Raw genomic sequence first — 18,537 nt, 5'->3', positions numbered from 1 at the left:
TTAGGACCGGATCGGACCGGTTCCCTTATCATATATTTTAAATTAATTTTTTAAATATTATATATAATTTTTTATGTTATATATAATTTATATATACTAATATAAATTATAATTATATATAAGATAATGTTATTATAATTTATAGCATAAAATTTTAATCTTAAACATGAAAATTTATTTGATCATGTGCTTTAATCATAAAACATGTATATTAATAATATTTTATTGCCTAATAAATTCTCAATATATTCTTTTGAATAAGTATATTAGTAAATTAGTAATACTAATATACATTAGCATATAATGCATATTAATTACAATTTACATTTTATGGCCTAATACTAATAGTCTAATACTATATTACTATTAGTAATATATTTTAAGTCTATATATAAATTACTATATAAATCACTATACTAAATAATTATATATGAAATAATGATATAGTAATATAAATACTATTACTATCAATATAAATTTATAATAAATTAAAATCATTATAACAAATACTAATATATAGTTATTCTAATCACTATAACTAATACTAATATATATACTAGCTAATACTATTAAAACCATAAAACCAGTCGAACTAGAGGTACCAATTTAGGAGGATAATTCATGCGTAATTGATTTTTGAAAATACAAAACCGGTATAAACTGGTTCGGTCCCAAGTTTTATCTAAAATCGGATCAAACCGGACTGATTACATCCCTATAAGTCATTTGAGTCCCCAAATCTGCTCTAAATGATGGTATGCAATATCGGTTACCCTTTTTCTCCGATTAAAATCTGTAATGCACTCACCTCAAAAAGGATTTAGGTAAAAGTAAAATGTCGACGTGACATTGCTATTTTTATTTTTCGATCATGCATACGTGCAAATAGATGTGAAAGCTCTAAGTTTAAGCCATTGCATAGGCAGTCATTAAGCTTGTTATGTAAGATAGTGATCAAGTAGATAAACATTATGGCCTCTAGTCTTTCTAATGATATGATCTGAAATGATCATCTCTCAAGAGGCCATGCTCCATTAACATTAAAAGAAATTAGATAATTTGCACCAGAAGACCCTTATGCGATCGGCATCCATCCATGCTTACAGCTTTGAAACAGGTAAACCTGCAATTGTGACAAAAGTACTCAAGTAATTAAGAGTTGAGAAATTAGTTCCCGACTATGATTATGATTTTGGTGGTGTCGGAAAGGTTATATTACCCAAGGCCTTGGAATTGACAATGCTCGGAGATGCAGCTGGAGGTGGCACATTCGGATTGAGGAATGGTTCTACCCTATTTGGATCAGACCAAATTGGATATCCTTTAATCTTTCCCTGTAATTTGGATAGAAGAGTACTGTTAGCTAGAAGAACGGAGACTTGACTTAATTAATTATGACAAATGCTTTTTTGATCTTTTTTAACTTTCATGTGCATACCAGTACATTCAGAGCAGCCAGTGTCGCCATTCCTTCACGAGTCCACTATATAAATCATGAAGGAAATGTTATTACTTTTGTAACTAAAATAATCTTAAAAGAAGCAGGCTAATAGGTGGTCATGTCAATATGGGTTGCATTAAGTCAACACAGAGAATCCATCAATAATTACCTTGGAAGCCGAAGCAATGTGAGGTACCACAATTGCATTCTTCATGTCAGCAAGCCCAGGTTTCATGAAGGGCTCGTCCTAAGACAATAAAATTGAACTACCTTTATCTTCAAATATTTTTCTTCTGTCGGTGGATCAAGTTTTAAGACACAGTAGGTGTGAAGGTTACCTCAAAGACATCAAGACCAACCCTAAACATAGGATTCTCTCTCAAATGTTCCACAAGAGCTACTTCATCAACAACCGGCCCCCTACTGCAGTTTACAAGGATTGCTTCCTACAAAAATAGACTTCATAATGTTAGCAAGGTGCAGATAAATCTGATAAATCACATCATTAATACTAAGAAAATATTATTACCTTCTTCATGATTGCTAGTCTTTCTTTGTTAATCAGATGATAAGTGGTTTTGTCCAAGACTGGGTGAAGACTTATCTACAGAGAGTCCCAATAATATATCATTTTTCTGAAACCTAATATCAACCTAAGATAATGAAGGCACATTAAACTCATAGCATGCATGAAGTCCTACCACATCTGCCTCTCGGAGCACCTCTTCCATGGAGGCTGCTCTTTTCCAAGTTACAGGCTTTTCACCGCTGGCCTTTAGGAACTCAGCATAAGCTACAATTCATGAACAAATTATCATAAGCCCAAAGGAGCATAGATTTTTTGTTGAAATTCTCCTTTTCTTTTCATTCTGAGAAAGAGAAGCTCAGAGCTTATTAACATCAATGGTTTACTTAGACATGCCTGTCACAAACTTTTCTAGGCGTGTGGCCTGGTAAAGATCATAGTAAATTAGGTTCATCTTGAATCCTTCAACCTGTGACATTAGAGCAAATACACTTTCATCAACTTAGTAAATTACACTCTAATCCAAAGTTGAAAAGGGATGCTTTATTCCTTACACTTACAGCATAAACTATATCACTTGTCCTGGTGTTGATTTATGTAACAGATTGCAATAAGACAGATATCTAGGATACCATGGCAGCTTTATGTTAACAGTTGAAAATCGTATCATATATTTTTAATTTTTAAATTTATGACCCCACAACTCAATCCAATCAATTCTAACAATCATCAGGTAATTGATAATGGATCCACTGAGTAGTCTAACAACTCAACTTGGTCAAATTAGATTAAGTTTCAAGAAATTTCAATTTGAAGTTCAAATTATAAGGATTTACCATCATTCTGGCATAAGCAGATCCGATGCGACCAGCTCCAATCACCCCAACAGTCTGTCCTTTAAGCAGGTTTCCCACAAACCTATCAGAAAAAGAAGGCCAAATCATGCTTTGTTCTTGATCATCTGAAAATTATAACTGATTCACCTGATATGAAATACAAGCAAATTGATAGATGTGACTTATAAAAGTGATCATACAGATTAGGAAGCCACCCATCATATAGGCCTGCCCTCATGAATCCATCTGCTTCAACTATTCTTCTAGCAGCTGATAAAGAAAGTGAAGCTGCCAGCTCTGCAGTGGTCTCTGTAAGCACTCCCTAACCATATTAACAATGAAACTGATCTCAGTATTTGCCTTCTTTTTCCCCCCAGTACACTAAATCCAAAATTTAACCATATATGAACAAAATACAATTAAAACAAGGAAAATAAGCACCTGTACATGTTTGGAGGAGCTTCATCATAATTAATTAAATGGGTATATGTAACATGGTCCACAACATGTTAAGAATCGTAATACTAGCAATAGCATAGTCAAATATCTATAAATATCAGATATCTCAATGAACACGTGCACAAAATGCACGACACAGACACAAAACAAACAATCAAACAAGAAAAGAACTTACAGGAGTGTTTCCAACGGCAACACCATACTTATTAGCAGCATTGACATCAACGTTGTTGTAACCAACCGCCATGTTACTGAAAGCTGTCCCTCCTGCTCTTCTCAATGCTGAAAATAGAGCCTCTCCCCAGTCTTCTGTCAACTGAAACGCATACCCAAGCATCTCTCAACAACACCAAAAATTAAAACTAAAATCCAAAACCAAAGTAAAAGAAAGCGAATCATGTCTGAGCAGTTCCAAAATGACTTGGTCCATCAAATTAACGATACCTGTCCAATCACTCCGTCGCACTTGTTGCCGATCAGAGCAATGATATCTTCCACAGAGAGAATAGTTTTCTTTTCTGTGCATATCTGAATGAGCATGAACAAAATCAAATAATAAACTTTTCAAAAGAGAAGGACTCGGAAGAGATAAGAAGAAGAAAATGAAACTTACTTCGACTCGACAATCTTGTTCAATTAACAGATTTATCCAGCGCGTTCCAGGCATGGGTTTTGTGCTAACAACTCTGTATTTCCCATTTGGGTTCCACACCTCAATGGAAACCGGTTTGGCCATGAAAGCTAATATTCGAAGTTGCAGAGTATGGCGAGTGAAACACTGAGCTTCAGCCTTCTCCAACTCCAGGCAACTCAAGACTTTCTTAAAAACTTGTGATGGTATGGTGTAAATGCAGTACACTGTAATGTGTGGTCTTCACCAATAAGAACAGTTTATTTTGTATGAATGTTGACTTTTTGTTTTTGACTTGATGATCTTTAAGGTATGCCAGCTTATATGGTACACTGGATATAATCCTCTCGGGATAGAGTGAGCTGAAAGTGGTTCTTCATGCTTGGAGTATTTGGGCCTCTCATTGGGTATAAGATAATGGATGACGCTGCTTCCTGACTGCATGACACGTAAGGATACGTTGGGCCCTTCCCCCTAAATTACAGAAATAACCCTTCCTCCCCAACAAAATTTTGTTAAATCAAGTGGATAATGCTACTATAATGGGCCGAGCCCAATTATAAATCAAGACAATGCCCAAATGTGTCACTACACCCTCATTTACCTATGCCCAAAAGGAACTGGGTTATTTGGGCCAGAGTACTAGAGGTCCATTTGATAGCCCAATAATATAGGCTGCCTGCCATCAACGAGAGGAGCACAACCACAATGTTGCCGCGCGTGTGTAGCGCCCACACGAGCGCGAGCTCTGTATGCATCTGTGCGAAGGCAAGCACGAGTGGGGAACGTGCTTTTCACCCTTTGCCGGTTGCCCTTTGGTTTAGGAAAAATAAATAAATGTTATTTACATAGCGGGGATTTTTAAATTACCAAATAATAATTTAGATATAATAAAAGAAATTTAGATTTATATCAAGTAATCAGCCAGCTCGACGCTCGTGCTAACATTTAAAACCATTTTTAAAATAAAAAAAAAAAAATCTAATTATCAAGATTGTTGTCCAATTCAAATAGTAATAAAAATCTTTCGTTAATAAATAAGTTATTATATTCTTTTTATTATAAAATAGATTTAACATGTTATATTAAACTATCTCAATTTAATAAATGATAAGTTGAGATAAATTATAATTTAATTGTATTTTGATAATAAGGTAATCTTAGATATTCTGTAAATAATAATGAAAAATAATAATAAAATATTAAATAAAAAATAATAAAATAATAATTAATAATAAAATATTTTTAAAATACCCTAGCACCCAAAATACCCAAAGAGTCGGGTTGAGGAAAGAAGCCAAAATTTTAATTCATGGCCGGCCTAACGAGCAAGCCTTCCGTCCTGGCAACCCCTCGTTGAAAGAAACACGTAAACGAGGAAATGGTGATGTTTGACGAAGGTGTTATTGGTATCAAATAATTGAATAAATGAATGAGACATTCAAAGAATATTCTTAGTGGCGTAGGGAGATAGCGTGGCCACAATTATGCCCCTAAGACGTTACTTTTGGACTGATGGAGATGGCGGCCGCCTAACACTTTTTTCTTTTTCTTAAAACAAGTTTTTCACAAAAATTAAAGCCTTCTTTTTTTTTTCCCTTCAATTAGTGCTTTCATAAATTCTATAAAGAGGATTGATAATTGGGCTATCCCTTAATTTGCAATTCTAATTCAAGCCCCACCCATCATTACGTTTCATTGTTTTTGCTTTTTTTTTTTTTTGTTAATAAATTATATGATTTAGTTTTCTTGCAACTTGAACTAATAAAACATAAAAATTTTATGTTGAATTATTTTTATCGTATTTCTTATATATTCTGATAATGTGATTGATTATATCAAAATAACTGTTTTGATTGATTAAATTAATAAAATATATAAAAAAACGTAAAAGTGAATATATATAATAAAACTCAAATCTTAAGATACATCACGTATTAAATTCAAATAATATTATAAATAGAAAACAAGAAATAAAGAGTCGACTGTCGCTTAAGTTGTTTTGTATTTAAATATATTTTAAAAGAAAAATACTTAGAATCCCGAGCATTTCTCTTAATAGTATTTTTTTAATTTTAATTTTTAATTAGTGATTAAGAAAATATTTTTTAATAATATTGTGAATATTTTTAAAATATATTTAAGAATGCCAAAAAATTGAATGAAAATAAATAAATAAATAAAAAACATTTTTTTACCTTTGGCGGTAGATCCTCAGGCTAGATCCCTCGGGTCACTACTCATTTCAGAATTCTCTTATCTTTATTTATTTATTTTTAATTATTGTATAAGAGTTTTTTCACTGACGTGAAAATTTTCCGTCGAAAATGTACAGAAAAATAGATTTTTATCGAAGTTTTTCTTTTTTTCTTTTTTCCTTTCCCCATTTAGTTTAGTTTAACAAATCACAGTATTATTACATAAGTTAATATTATAATCTGGTGTTCAATTTTCGGTTGAACTTTCTATGCCACTTTATCCTCAGGACCTCAACCACCTCTCTCGCATTCGCACTCTCTCCCCGCAAAATCTTTTACCTCTTCCTAATCTCTACAGACGGAGGGGGAGAGACACCAGAGAGGCCATGGAAAGGCTTCTATACTCTTCTTCTCCAACCCCTTTCAAGCTCCACCCAAAACGTGCTCTCTTTGTCCCTCGATTCGGCGGGCTTGACTCCGCAAGACTTGGCTTTCTCCAAACAATTCCCTCCGATTCCAGACGGGTAAGCTCTTTCTCTTGTAAGAACGATGATCCATCTCCTTCTTCTTCTTGTTCATCGTCTGGATTGAGAAATTCACCAGCTCTGCCTTCTTCCCGGCTCGGCTCGCCAAATGGGCCGGTGCGAAAACCCCATCTTCTCAAACAGATCGCAGTTGGGACAACTGAGCAACGAAAGGTATGATCTTTGTGAAAATATTTGTGTAAAACTTGTTTCTTGTCTAGTTTCTCTGTGTGGAGCTTTCTTTTACGATTGTAAGTGATCATTTGCTGCGATTTTATGTTGCTTTGTGTCAATTTTATGATGGTTGATAAGAAATGTGCTGTTTCGGTGCTGTGAAAACGAGTGAGAAAGAAGTGAGTTTCAGTTCTTATTCACATTTTCCTCTGGGAGTTTTCATTCAGATGCCCTTTATTATAGATGTTTACCTCTCAAATCATTCAAATCAAGCTCAAGCTGGGCTGAGGATTACAAAGATCATTTTGGTTCTCTAAAAGGGGAAAAGAGAAGGGAAATCCTTGATTTGGGTCTAGTTTACAACCATTGAATCTGTCACCGTCTATCAGTGCCTTTACAATAATTAGTTCCTGAACTGTACAAGGTTTCCTGCATTATGGTTTTTGAGGTTTTGCATTGGGCGCTAGTTGGCGCAGCTCTTTTTGTGTTTGGACTGTTTTCAGTTCTTGTAAAAGAAAATTTGGGATTTTTTTTCATTACCATGTTTGAAATTCCTGAAGTAAGCCGACATTGGACTTTTACACACCAGTAGCCTTGAAATGCTAACGATTGTTGGTACTGTCATTTTGCAACCAACTGACAAGTGTTAACTCTAACGTACCTAATATTATCGGAGTTTTTTTTCAGAATCCTCATAAACAATGTTTTGTACTTCAGATGGTCAATTATACTCTCATCTGATAGCCTGATTTGGACAGTAAAATACTCTCATCTCATCTTATTTCATCTGAACATCTAAATATCATAAATACAAATATTTTTTAATTTTTAATTTTTAATTTTTTTATCTAATCATTTACTTAATTATTATAATTTTTTCAAACTTTCAAACAAAACATAAAAGATAATTTAACGTTTTCAAATCTTAAAATAAAAATTATATTAAAAAATTATATTATAATAATATTTTAACTTTATTATATTTTTATTTAACTTTTTCTCTCTCATTTTTCAAAACTCCAATAAATATCTCAACTCAAATCATTATATATAATTTTGCAACCAACCAAGTGTTAACTTTAACTTAGCTAGAATAATCATACTTTTTTTTCAGAGGGTTTGCAAAATCCAAATACATTAATTAATTATGTCTGAACTTCAATTGGTCGATCATCCCAATTACTTGATGAAAATTACAAAATGTCCTCATTTTGAACACTTCGCAGGTCGTCACTGCTGGGACATTTATGGTAGTCTCTGCTTTAATTATGATCGTACTCCAGCCAGTTTTTGCGCCGGCAGCTTTTGCAACATTTCAAAGTGCATCTAAGGCAGGGGCTCCTGGTGCTGCTGCAGTTGGGAAAAGACTGATTCGGACTGAACTACTTAGTAGTGCTTGGACTGGTTTCTTTGCTGGTTGCTTACACACACTATCAGGACCTGACCATCTTGCTGCGTTGGCCCCACTTTCAATTGGTCGTAGCCGCATAGAAAGTGCTGCTGTTGGAGCCCTTTGGGGTTGTGGCCATGATGCTGGTCAGGTAATTTTTGGCTTGATATTTCTACTCTTAAAGGATCGGCTTCACATTGAAGTAATCCGAACTTGGGGCACAAGAGTAGTGGCCATTACCTTACTCGTTATTGGTGCTATGGGCATTAGGGAAGCATCAGAAGTCCCCACCCCATGTGTTGCTTTAGAAAATGGGGAGTGTGATGTTGGTATTTATGAAGGGCTTGAAAACCCAACGGTTGGGAAGAAGAAGATTGGTTTTGCAACTTTTGCCACGGGAATTGTCCACGGGCTTCAGCCAGATGCATTGATGATGGTCTTGCCAGCACTTGCCTTGCCTTCTCGCATTGCTGGAGCTGCATTTCTTATTATGTTCTTGCTCGGGACCGTCATTGCAATGGGAAGCTATACAGTGTTTATAGGTTCGTGTAGTGAAGCATTAAAGGACAGAGTTCCAAGAATAACTGAGAAACTCACATGGGCTTCTTCCCTTGTAGCAATTGCCCTTGGATTTGCCATACTCATTAGTCAGTTTTTTGGCTATAGCCTATATTAGTGCATTTGAAAACCTCTTTATGAGTCTTTTTGTGGCAGATTTCAGACAAATAGTGCTCTACTTTTCTCTTCATTCAAGTTATTGTGTGTTTTGTTACACGGGCGTCGGTGTAAAACATTTTCGACAGGCTAAAAAAAGAGGATAAAGAAAAAGAAAAAATGAAATCATGCGTTGGCTAACCAATACAATTGCCTTGAAGCAGAGACATTCCTTTTTCTTTTTCTTTTTATGAACGTTGTGAGAGAGACTTCTTTTAAGCACTTGCTCCTAGTCCTTAGCTCTGTGTGGTGGCCCATGGGTGCAGCATGCATGCTTTATTGTTTGTCTCTGCTGTCTTCGGGATGAATTGATTCTGGCGACTTTAAAAAATATAACATGAGCTACTAGTACGATGACGTAAATTAATATGATTTGTTAAATTATAAAATTAATTTTATTATAAAATCACATCAACTTATAAAATTACTTTTAAAAAAATCATTTTATGCGCAGCACTTACAAGATTATGGGACAAGCAACTGGAGAGTGGTCAATGATTTTCAGGACTCATTGAAATGTGACAAGAATTGGTGTGCTACCGGTACTTTTAAGAGTTAGGCCTGATTTGAGGAATGCTCGATCCTACATTTGTCTATCATGGGTCTTTTCCAAATGAATCTCCATATAGAAAAAAACACTTGGCGTTTCTTTATCAATTGCCAAAGGACGCCAATAATGGCTCATTCTCAGGGTCTCCTGCGAAACAGCGAGTCAAAAGCACTTATACTCTCGAAACGAACGGTGTTTCTTCTAGGTAAAACCACCACATACTCCTATTCCTTGCGTTTGTATGCAGTTTTGAGGAAAAATATTTGTCACCACTCACCATTGTCTCTAATTATTCATATACACGTTTAACAAATATTGAGTCATTTATGGGGGGGTAATGCCTTAGCAAAGCGTGTTCAGTAATGGTATTGTCAATAGCAAGTTCCAGTTAGGCAAATAGCACGCAGTCTATGTGAATTAAATTATGGCATACACACCTGATATAGACATCAACAAAGTTGGAAAAAGAATGAAGGAGAAACAAAAGCAAAAGGCCAAAAATGAAATGAGCAGTGAAAACCCGCATTCAGGCCAAGAATACACAAAGCATCATGGAGAAAAAGCGCTCTTCTAACAGTTACAAACTTGCTTCAAATTTTCAGTAGACCATTACCTAGAGATTCCATTCGCTATTCTTTAAGGCAAGAATCAAACACTAACTGGGCACTGAAGGCAGAACATAGTGACTGATATCAGCAGTAAACAGACATTAGGGCTTCTGCTTTTTGTTGATGTCGTAAAGCACACACATATCTGCTGCTGTCTTCATCTGAAAGCATGAAATGATTTAGAGATGTTTATTTAATCTGACTGTTGAATAAGAGTCATGACCGAGTTGAATAACAACTAAGCATAAATATCAACTAGAGAATCTTGAGATGATTAAATGCAACATGTACCATGCATAGCAGGAGTTCTTCAAATTAGATCTCATAATCTTATCTACCAGGGGGGCAAATGGGTGATAATAAAGCAACCAATGCAAAAAATTTACCACCACTATACACAATAAAGTCACCATTCACCAAGATCCCAGAAAGAATACAATATCACTTCAGCTAAAAAATTTTTTTAAATGGATCTAGTTATAAGTAACAAAAAAGTAACATTTCAATCATACTCGATTATTGAATCTAGCATTGATTCTGAGCCATGCATTATGATTTTTGGCATAAAAAATGAAGCTAGCATTGATCCTCTTCAGGAAAAGAAGATGCTATTTTGCTTTTTTAAATGTCTTGACTGTCAAAATATAATTTAGGTGAACAGGAGTTCTTCTAGAAGTTATAAAAGGTATTAATGTAGCTCCAATAGAAGTTATAAAGACGTTGATAGTTACCTGTATGATATTAACAGCTTGCTTGATTGCCCATCCAAATAAACTCAAAGCGAGTACAAAAGAAAGAACTGGACTCTGTCTTGCAGAAGTCATCAACACCTAAAAGAGAAAATGATTTAATTTTGAAACTAATATAACCTGGGAAATCCTCCCTGAAATTTAAAATCTTTGACAACAGTAACTAAATGTGAACTTACATCCATTAAATTTTCAGTTTGGTTCTCCGCAATAAGAAACAACATTATATAAAGGACCTGCAGACTTGAAAAGATAAATCAGGAGAAGGGTCTAGTTAATTCTCACCTAAACAGACTGACCAAAAGTAAAACTTACCTCACATGCAACGCAACAATAGGCCATAAACATCCTGTTTCCATAGTATGCCTTGAAGAGCCAATTAGAACTGTCTTTCACATCTTTATGACTAGCCTTGCCTAACAAGAAAGTACTGATCCAGCAACAGTAGAAAAATGTCCCAACATAAGAGAGTGCTGATTAGGATAAAAAACAATGCCATCCAGCAGATATGATCATAAAAGAATATAAACTCCAGGGGTGGGGGTGGGAGTGGGGGCGTACCTGTACATTTGCAGCCAGTGGCTGGAAATATCCAAGGCAAGCAATGACAAGAAGACCAGCCCAGGCCTGCTTGAAATCCCCACCAAAAAAGCTCAGATATGTATGCATATAAGTCTGAGCAATCTTCTTCAATGAAAGGTGAAAAATCTTGTGATAAACCTTACCTGTATACTTGGGAAAGAATTACCAACAGACAAGCAGTGCTAATCCTGGGACATAAGACATAGTAATTACTATGAGCAGATGCCTAAAATTAGATAATTCAACTTTTCCGTGGATGTTTACAACAGGAAGGATTATAATAAATAGGGGAAATAACTGAAGAAAACTCTGAACTGGTATATGATTCTGCTTAGATAGAAACAGAGAGCCAGAGAGAGAGGAAGAGTTCCAAAGATCACCTGTCTGTTATCATGTCCAAAACAGCTCCAAATGTTGAAACTGAATTGCAAAAAATAGAAAATATATATATGTGTGAATCAAATGTTAAACCAAACCACGAAGGAAAAAAGAGAAAAAGAATGTGAATTAAATCTTGCAGCTCTTATATTTGATCAGCTAGTTGTATCATATTAAAGATCACATACATTGTCGAATTATTATGCTCATTACAAGTTCTCTATCATAAGAAAGGCTATTGTCTAGCAATACACAACAAATTTTTGAACAAGTCTGTAAAAGCTGAATTTTTAAACGGAGTTCCTATTTCATTTTAGATTTATGCTCTATTGAGCTTCATATAAACACAAAATATACAATAAGGTTCAAATTAAAGCCATGATACTTAAATTTGATGCTGCAAAGCAAAACAGAATAGCCAAAAATCCCATATGACATATGAACCTAAGAGAGGAACAATAGGATTTTTTTAGCCAAAACATGAGATTTCTAGTAAATTTGTTTTTTAATTTAATTTCTTTGCCGACTAGAGATAAAGACAAAGGCCATCTAGACTGACAGCGTAAATGATAGATTTAATTCACGCATGGGTATGCACATATTCGGTTCCATTTTGCAAAAGATAAGTAATTGCCAATAGATACTGAAGTAAAACATAGTTGGCAACGACAAACATTTCGTTACCTTGATTGAATTTGCGAGCACACCAACCATCCACCCCATCACATACAAAGCTGAGACCACATATCCAATCAATTAATGTTCCCAGTTTCACATAAGGTAATTAGGTAAAGAAATTGAAGCTTGAAACCAAAAGAAACCTCCCAAAGCGCTGGTTCTCACCTGAAGAAATAAAGAATGGAAAAAAGCCATTTGTTGGAGAAGCATTGGGCAAAAGCAATGCAGTTCATAATGATCCTTATGTACCCTGCATCCAATTAAGCGGGAATTCAGACATAGGCAACATAAAAAGAATTATTCAGTCATTAATTCCAAAACAAACAGACGGGGGAAATCAAAACTTAAGCTGTTCTATGCTAAGTTGATAAAACACTTGAGGTACACGGTATTCAATTGCTACTTTCAGAGAATGGGGTAGAATCATCTCCAATTTAACTTTAAAAAAAAAAAAACATCATTTCAGCGACCGAGATATGAGCATTCAATTGTCTAGCATTATATCCAGGAGCAAAACAAGAGAATAGTTCTCTAGTAGAGTCAAATACTCACCAATTATATTGGGAATGTAAAGGTATACAGAGAGTTTCCCTGGGGTTGTAGTGGTCTTTTTCGCCATTGGAAGCTTCTCTCTCAACCTTACAATTGCATGAAAGGCATTGACTGCCAAATCAAAAACCCAGTACTAACAATTAAATTCACACACAGTTAACGAATATTGGAATAGCTGCAGGCACAGAAATCAAAGGGAAGCATTCAATTTTTATGTTGGATTGGGATTACTAAGTCCCACCAATTAGAATGAACAATAATTTGAAAACAACTGAAAATAAAACGAGGAAAAGGGTCCACCATTAATACTAATAGGACCCTCTTGATCGTGACCCAGATCTCTACCACGTGAGTAGGAGGTGGATTGCCCGCGTAACAAGATCTGGGTGAAGTAAACAAGCTAAGTTCGACAAATATTGGAGCAAAAGCAAAGAGAGGAAAGGAACCTGGGAAATTAGCAGCGAAGCCTCGCCTACGACCGCCTGGGCTGTGCACTTATTATTTACTGTGTTTTCGTCTCTCTTTTTTAAAAAAAAAAAAAACAAAAACAAAAACAAATTATTCGGTTTTTGCATCTTTTCTACTTTACTTTTATCTGGGTCCGGACTTCCGACTTCGTGATTCGTTTCGTTCAGATGCCCAAAAAAGCAAAAGCGAACTGCAAGCTTTTGGGCCTCGACTCAGAAAGCTAAGAATGTATTGGGCCATTGGCCGGGGCATCCTCATGAATGTTAGTTCGTTAGTACGATAACAATAAATATATACATATATATAATTTTCTTTTAGAAAATACAACAATAGTTGGATATGTTTTTTTAAGTGATCCAAGGGATAAAAACAAACTTCACAATAATCCCTGAAATAGAACTTATATATATTAAGTGGTTCCTCCACCTCAGTTTTGTTAATCAATTATGAAATGTTTTTGACAGGATCATATCCTGATAACTTGATGATATAACTCAATTTTTTAAATAAAAAAAATCTAAATTCGAAACTCTCTTATAAAAGTTAAAATAAAATTATTGTTGGTGTGACATACACTTGCTCCGTTATTATTTATCGGACATAAAAAATGTCACATATATGCAATCAACTTTTTAAAAGAATTTAAATATAACCAATCAAAATGCCATATAAATGGAGCATATCATTATTATTTTTTTTTTTTTGAAAAAAAAAAAAGTAGTGCTTTTAGAAAATTGGCTAAATTTTTTTTCAAGTTTAAAAATATAAATTCTTTATTAATGAAATTAATTAAAACTTAAATTAAAAATCCCAAAAAGAAAAACCGATCTAGATGAGATAATCTAAAATGAATAAATAAAAAATAATACATCGCATCATAAGATTAGGGAATCCAAGATTGGAATTAGATTTTGAGTAGAGATTGTCTTTAATAAAGTAATACAAAAGAATTAGAATAATGCTACATTTAGTCGTAAAATATATAAACGCCATGCACACTTATGACTGTATTTATCACTTTTTTTAAAATAACTATATGTGTTTACATATTTTACGATTGTACGTAACATTTTTACTCAAATTCAAAAATATAAAAATTTTGTATGATTTTTCTTTTGAATTTTGCTACATACAAGCACAGTTGCGCACTAATCTGTATACCAATACTGATTTATTCATACTTAAAATTTAAATTAACACTATTTTCAATAAAATCTACTTTTTGACTAATCACATCATATTGATACATAAATTAATACACAATTATGCTTGTAACTATATTTTTTCTTTTCTTTTTCTTTTCCCAGTACCTCATAGATTCGTCTCTGCCACTAAACTATGCAGTAACTTCTCTCCAAGATTCCCGTACTCTCTCTCCCTCTACACACACAAATATTATATAAAATGTATAAAAACTAAAAAAACAAGGGAAGGCAGAAAAGATAGCACAAACAATGGCAGGAAGAAGAAGAAGAAGAAAAAAAAAAGGAAAATAAAAGTCCCAGCTTTTGTTTTTTCACTCAAAATCTTCAGAGAGGAGGAGGGACCCCCACACGTTTGCACTTTGCATGTCAAAGAAACAGCAAGGAAATATCATTTCATTCACACCCACACACACACACACACAAAAAACACGCGTAGACGCAAGTCTGAATCAGAGAGAGAGAGAGAGAGAGAGAGGGAGAGAGAGAGGACCCAAAAGAACCCCACTACCACAAAACAAACAAACAGTCCCACAGTCTAAAGCTGTACGGTGAATGGAAAGCAGAGCAGGCGCCAAATAAGGACGACTCCTGCTGGCATTACAAATCTCCTGTCAACTCTTCACCCACAACATCTACATATCTCAATCTATATAAATTACTCATTCCCACCCCCCCTACAACTCCATCTAATCCTTTTTCTCTATTTTCATCTTTATATGTCAAGTGGGCTGTACTCATTTATCACGATTTGCATTCATGTTTGTAAGATGGATTTGGTTTGAAACCAACTAATGGGTTCCAGCCAATGCATTTTGAAATATATATATATATATATAGCCTTAATCGTATCAATTCAAAACTATTGATGTTAATGCTGAGATGACCTAACGATTGCGATTGAAAACTACGTTTGATCCCTTCTTGTTATGTCCAAAACGGATAAGAATCATTGTATATAGTTTAAGTTGGAATATAGTGCCAAATGAATGAAGATGATCTCATTCACATTAATCTGCAATAAAGTAATGCATGTACGGTGCAGGGCTAGAGGTAATCACTAATCAAAGCTTCCCCAAGTTCAAAGCACGCAGATCAAGCTAGTATGGGTTACGTAATTGATTACCCCCACTGAATAACAACATTTTTCTGTTTAAAAAAAACTTTGCTTTCGTTCAACGCTTATCTCTGACATCTGCCAATGAATAATAAACTGTACATACTGTACGTTTTCTTAATAGTTAACTAACCGTGTGGTAGACAAAAGAAGAAAGACAAGGCAACCAGAGAACGACGTAGGAATTAAAAAAAGGTTGTTGCTATTAAAGAAGCAAATTTGGGTTGTTCTCTTTTCTTTTTAATGCTGGCAAAACTAAGAGGAGGTGGTGTCTTTTTCGTAGCTGTTGCAAAGTTTCTCAGCTAACCCTAGCTTGGCAGCATGCTTTTCACACCCTTTTCAGAAACCAAAATTATTTCTGCCCATTTGTTAGGCATCTGTACGTTGGGGGTAGGATTGTTTTTTATGTGAAGTGTGAATATAGACAGGTTAATCTGACATTGCTTTCAATCCCTACTGTCACTGTAAGTCTGTAAATTCAGCACAGCCAAATGAAAAATAATTGATAAAATATGATATGAATAATCAAATCAAATCAACCTACCAGGACTAAAACTGAAATTGAAAGGAAAAGAAAAAGAAAATGTAAAAATGGGGAAAGGAGTAAATCCAGGAAAGGAAAAGATGCTCTGTACCATCCGTTCAGTTGATTTTTGGTTGTTTAAGGTACAACTTAAATCTCAAAAACAGATACCCTAAAGAGTAAAAATAAAAAGTTAAAAACTAAAAACAGTGCATGCGTCTAAATTGATACTGTTCATTGATCGTCCTCTGAACCAACCCAAGCATATTTCCAAGTTAAAAACTAAAAACAGTGCATGCGTCTAAATTGATACTGTTCATTGATCGTCCTCTGAACCAACCCAAGCATATTTCGATGAGTTTTTGCTTTCTTTTTTACTTTTCCCGGGAATTTTGCCTAGGAAATCAAAGCCTCTATGCTAGCCTTCTTTGCCGTTCTGCAGACGGGGCAAGAATCGAGAAGAGCCTCACAAGCTTTGCATGAACAAAGGTGCCTGCAAGGAAGGAACAGCACGCACGAACTCCCAAAGTTACAGCTTTTGCACACCATTCTCGTTCTCGGCTCATCCTCAAACCATGCCTCTCTGTTTTGATGTGCTGCTGCTGCTTCTTGCTCTATACTTTCACCACAGCAAGACTCCGCATCTTCTGCTCCATTGTTGAATCCACAAGGGACTCTTTCCAAAACCTGTTCTAGAGTGTTATTAAGAGATGCAACCATGGCTTCGTTTTCTTGGGCCACTCTCCGCCATGCTTGGTTCTCCGACTCCAATCTTCTCAATAAATCTTCAAGCTCCATTGTTCTATTAGCCGCTCGGGCAATTTCCTCATCCTTCTGTTTTAGCAAAATATATGCTTTTGATTCGATTTTCTTCAACAGTCCTGCAAGTTGTTGCTTTCTCTGCTCTTGCAATACTGATCTCAATCTCTCATTCTGCTTCCAGATGAAGAAATAAACCAATTAGAAATTAAGATCTGACAAACATTTGACAAAACAAGAAGAAACCCAACGATCCAATCCCATCAATAATGTGGGAAAACAATAGAATTCCGGCCTTGGTAATCTGAAAACAATATGAAGGTGTTTTGTCTAACCTGTGCTCTGATATATTGATCTATCTCTTGCCTCTGTCCCTCAAATTGAGAAGCAATGCTTTGAGAATACAGCATTGGTAGATGACTATTGTTGCCGATGGCATTGGTGTTGTCCTCCAAGGTAGAAGTTAGAGAACTGTTCTCAAAAAACAGGTTTTGATTCCTCTCTTGTTGATTTTGTAGCTGCTGCACGTGTTGTCGTTGTAATTGCTGTTTCTGTTGGGGATTGGAAAAGATTTGATTGAACCCACCAACGCCACCACAACCATTGTCCATGACCCAATCCTGTGAGCCGCACAAAGGAAACCCAAGATTCTCCGAGTACAACTGCGCTTGAATGGCCATACTTGCAAAGAAACCCCTCCAAGACCCACAACTTCCAAAACAAAGAACAGAAGGCACCAATAACCAAACGATCAAAAACAAGACCCTCTTTCCTCTAACAGATGACCAAATGGGTTTGCTTCAAACCTATTGCTTGACTTGTTCTTGAAGAATTTTTTTTTTTATCTCTCTGCTTGTTCTCTGGTACAATGCTCTGGTTTTAAGGAACACGTAAAAAACAAAGGTGGAGATGGGGAGAGTGCGGTTCCTATATATAGTTTGGAAAACGAAGATGTGGTTAATATATAGTAGTACATAATTCTGATTGAAATATAAAGTAGCTGAAAGCTTGAAAGGAAAAGAGAGACGGCCTAGGATACTGATCTCTCTCTCTCTCTCTATCTTTAACTTTTTCTTCCTACTTTTTCTCTATCTTCCAAGGCTCTTAAGCATTAAAGAGAGATGTATGGGACGCGGTAAGCAACTACGTACACATGCAGATTTTGTGACTAAACTATCGGGTCAGAGATTTCAGAGGGCGTTTGTTTTTGAATAAAGAAATTCAATTCCAAGTTGGGTATGGGTGAGGGACTCTCAGAGCCCCCTGTGAATAAGTCAGTCCTCATTTATAAGATAAAGAGATTTGTCAGGTTGGTCATCTGGAAAGTCTGAATAATAGCTTTTCTTTCCTTCCTTCTTTCTTTTCTGTTAAACGAAATAATTTTAGTGTTTATAAAAAAATAATAATAATAATTTTTTAAGAATACTATATTTCATGTTGTCCCTGTTTAATGCAACATCTAAATATAAGCTGTACTC

At 35.1% G+C, this 18,537-nt stretch overlaps 4 protein-coding genes across 6 annotated transcripts; 1 reads left to right on the top strand and 3 right to left on the bottom strand.

The window, feature by feature from the left end:
- Nucleotides 1–825: 825 nt before the first annotated feature.
- On the bottom strand, nt 826–4,077 carry LOC122308819 (glycerate dehydrogenase). The gene is made up of 13 exons (XM_043122066.1): nt 3,876–4,077; nt 3,707–3,790; nt 3,438–3,578; nt 3,004–3,125; nt 2,804–2,885; nt 2,364–2,436; nt 2,143–2,234; nt 1,971–2,045; nt 1,780–1,887; nt 1,611–1,688; nt 1,439–1,483; nt 1,220–1,334; nt 826–1,123 (listed from the first exon to the last, which is right to left on the bottom strand). The coding sequence occupies exons 1-13, from the start codon at nt 3,996–3,998 to the stop codon at nt 1,101–1,103; spliced, it is 1,161 nt and encodes a 386-aa protein (XP_042978000.1). The 5' UTR covers nt 3,999–4,077; the 3' UTR covers nt 826–1,100.
- Nucleotides 4,078–6,331: 2,254 nt separating this feature from the next.
- Nucleotides 6,332–8,951, top strand: LOC122310609. The gene is made up of 2 exons (XM_043124656.1): nt 6,332–6,789; nt 8,016–8,951. Exons 1-2 carry the CDS (start codon nt 6,361–6,363, stop codon nt 8,853–8,855), a joined length of 1,269 nt encoding a protein of 422 aa, XP_042980590.1. The 5' UTR covers nt 6,332–6,360; the 3' UTR covers nt 8,856–8,951.
- Nucleotides 8,952–9,831: 880 nt separating this feature from the next.
- Nucleotides 9,832–13,576, bottom strand: LOC122310610 (CDP-diacylglycerol--inositol 3-phosphatidyltransferase 1-like). 3 transcript variants are annotated; one of them, XM_043124660.1, is made up of 11 exons: nt 13,437–13,576; nt 12,991–13,101; nt 12,604–12,688; nt 12,445–12,494; nt 11,763–11,766; nt 11,526–11,570; nt 11,362–11,427; nt 11,116–11,230; nt 10,980–11,036; nt 10,783–10,881; nt 9,832–10,212 (listed from the first exon to the last, which is right to left on the bottom strand). In XM_043124660.1, the coding sequence occupies exons 2-11, from the start codon at nt 13,055–13,057 to the stop codon at nt 10,153–10,155; spliced, it is 648 nt and encodes a 215-aa protein (XP_042980594.1). In that variant the 5' UTR covers nt 13,058–13,101; nt 13,437–13,576; the 3' UTR covers nt 9,832–10,152. The 3 variants fall into 3 exon arrangements, with proteins under 3 accessions (XP_042980594.1, XP_042980592.1, XP_042980593.1); XM_043124658.1 differs by having other exon boundaries at nt 11,763–11,802; nt 13,437–13,574; XM_043124659.1 differs by lacking the exon at nt 13,437–13,576 and adding an exon at nt 13,291–13,429 and having other exon boundaries at nt 11,763–11,802.
- Nucleotides 13,577–16,381: 2,805 nt separating this feature from the next.
- Nucleotides 16,382–18,301, bottom strand: LOC122311740 (probable BOI-related E3 ubiquitin-protein ligase 2). Its single transcript, XM_043126388.1, has 2 exons — nt 17,395–18,301; nt 16,382–17,233 (listed from the first exon to the last, which is right to left on the bottom strand). Exons 1-2 carry the CDS (start codon nt 17,737–17,739, stop codon nt 16,697–16,699), a joined length of 882 nt encoding a protein of 293 aa, XP_042982322.1. The 5' UTR covers nt 17,740–18,301; the 3' UTR covers nt 16,382–16,696.
- Between the last annotated feature and the right edge of the window lie 236 nt (nt 18,302–18,537).

Source organism: Carya illinoinensis, chromosome 5 (assembly GCF_018687715.1).
Source record: "Carya illinoinensis cultivar Pawnee chromosome 5, C.illinoinensisPawnee_v1, whole genome shotgun sequence".
Taxonomy (NCBI): Eukaryota; Viridiplantae; Streptophyta; class Magnoliopsida; order Fagales; family Juglandaceae; genus Carya; species Carya illinoinensis.
The sequence above is the reverse complement of the archived record's forward strand: the minus strand, read 5'-3'. Positions and strand labels throughout refer to the sequence as shown.

Excerpts from the sequence above, each read along its gene's own strand:
- LOC122310609 (XM_043124656.1), top strand. The coding sequence starts at position 6,361 with ATGCCACTTTATCCTCAGGACCTCAACCACCTCTCTCGCATTCGCACT. Across the intron at positions 6,790-8,015 it reads GGACAACTGAGCAACGAAAG|GTCGTCACTGCTGGGACATT; the intron begins GTATGATCTTTG and ends AACACTTCGCAG.
- LOC122311740 (XM_043126388.1), bottom strand. The coding sequence starts at position 17,739 with ATGGCCATTCAAGCGCAGTTGTACTCGGAGAATCTTGGGTTTCCTTTG. Across the intron at positions 17,234-17,394 it reads ATCAATATATCAGAGCACAG|AATGAGAGATTGAGATCAGT; the intron begins GTTAGACAAAAC and ends ATCTGGAAGCAG.
- LOC122310610 (XM_043124658.1), bottom strand. The coding sequence starts at position 13,057 with ATGGCGAAAAAGACCACTACAACCCCAGGGAAACTCTCTGTATACCTT. Across the intron at positions 11,571-11,762 it reads TTGGACATGATAACAGACAG|GATTAGCACTGCTTGTCTGT; the intron begins GTGATCTTTGGA and ends CTTATGTCCCAG. Across the intron at positions 10,213-10,782 it reads AAGCTGTTAATATCATACAG|ATGAAGACAGCAGCAGATAT; the intron begins GTAACTATCAAC and ends TCATGCTTTCAG.
- LOC122308819 (XM_043122066.1), bottom strand. The coding sequence starts at position 3,998 with ATGGCCAAACCGGTTTCCATTGAGGTGTGGAACCCAAATGGGAAATAC. Across the intron at positions 2,046-2,142 it reads TGCTCCGAGAGGCAGATGTG|ATAAGTCTTCACCCAGTCTT; the intron begins GTAGGACTTCAT and ends GACTCTCTGTAG. Across the intron at positions 1,888-1,970 it reads GACTAGCAATCATGAAGAAG|GAAGCAATCCTTGTAAACTG; the intron begins GTAATAATATTT and ends CTATTTTTGTAG.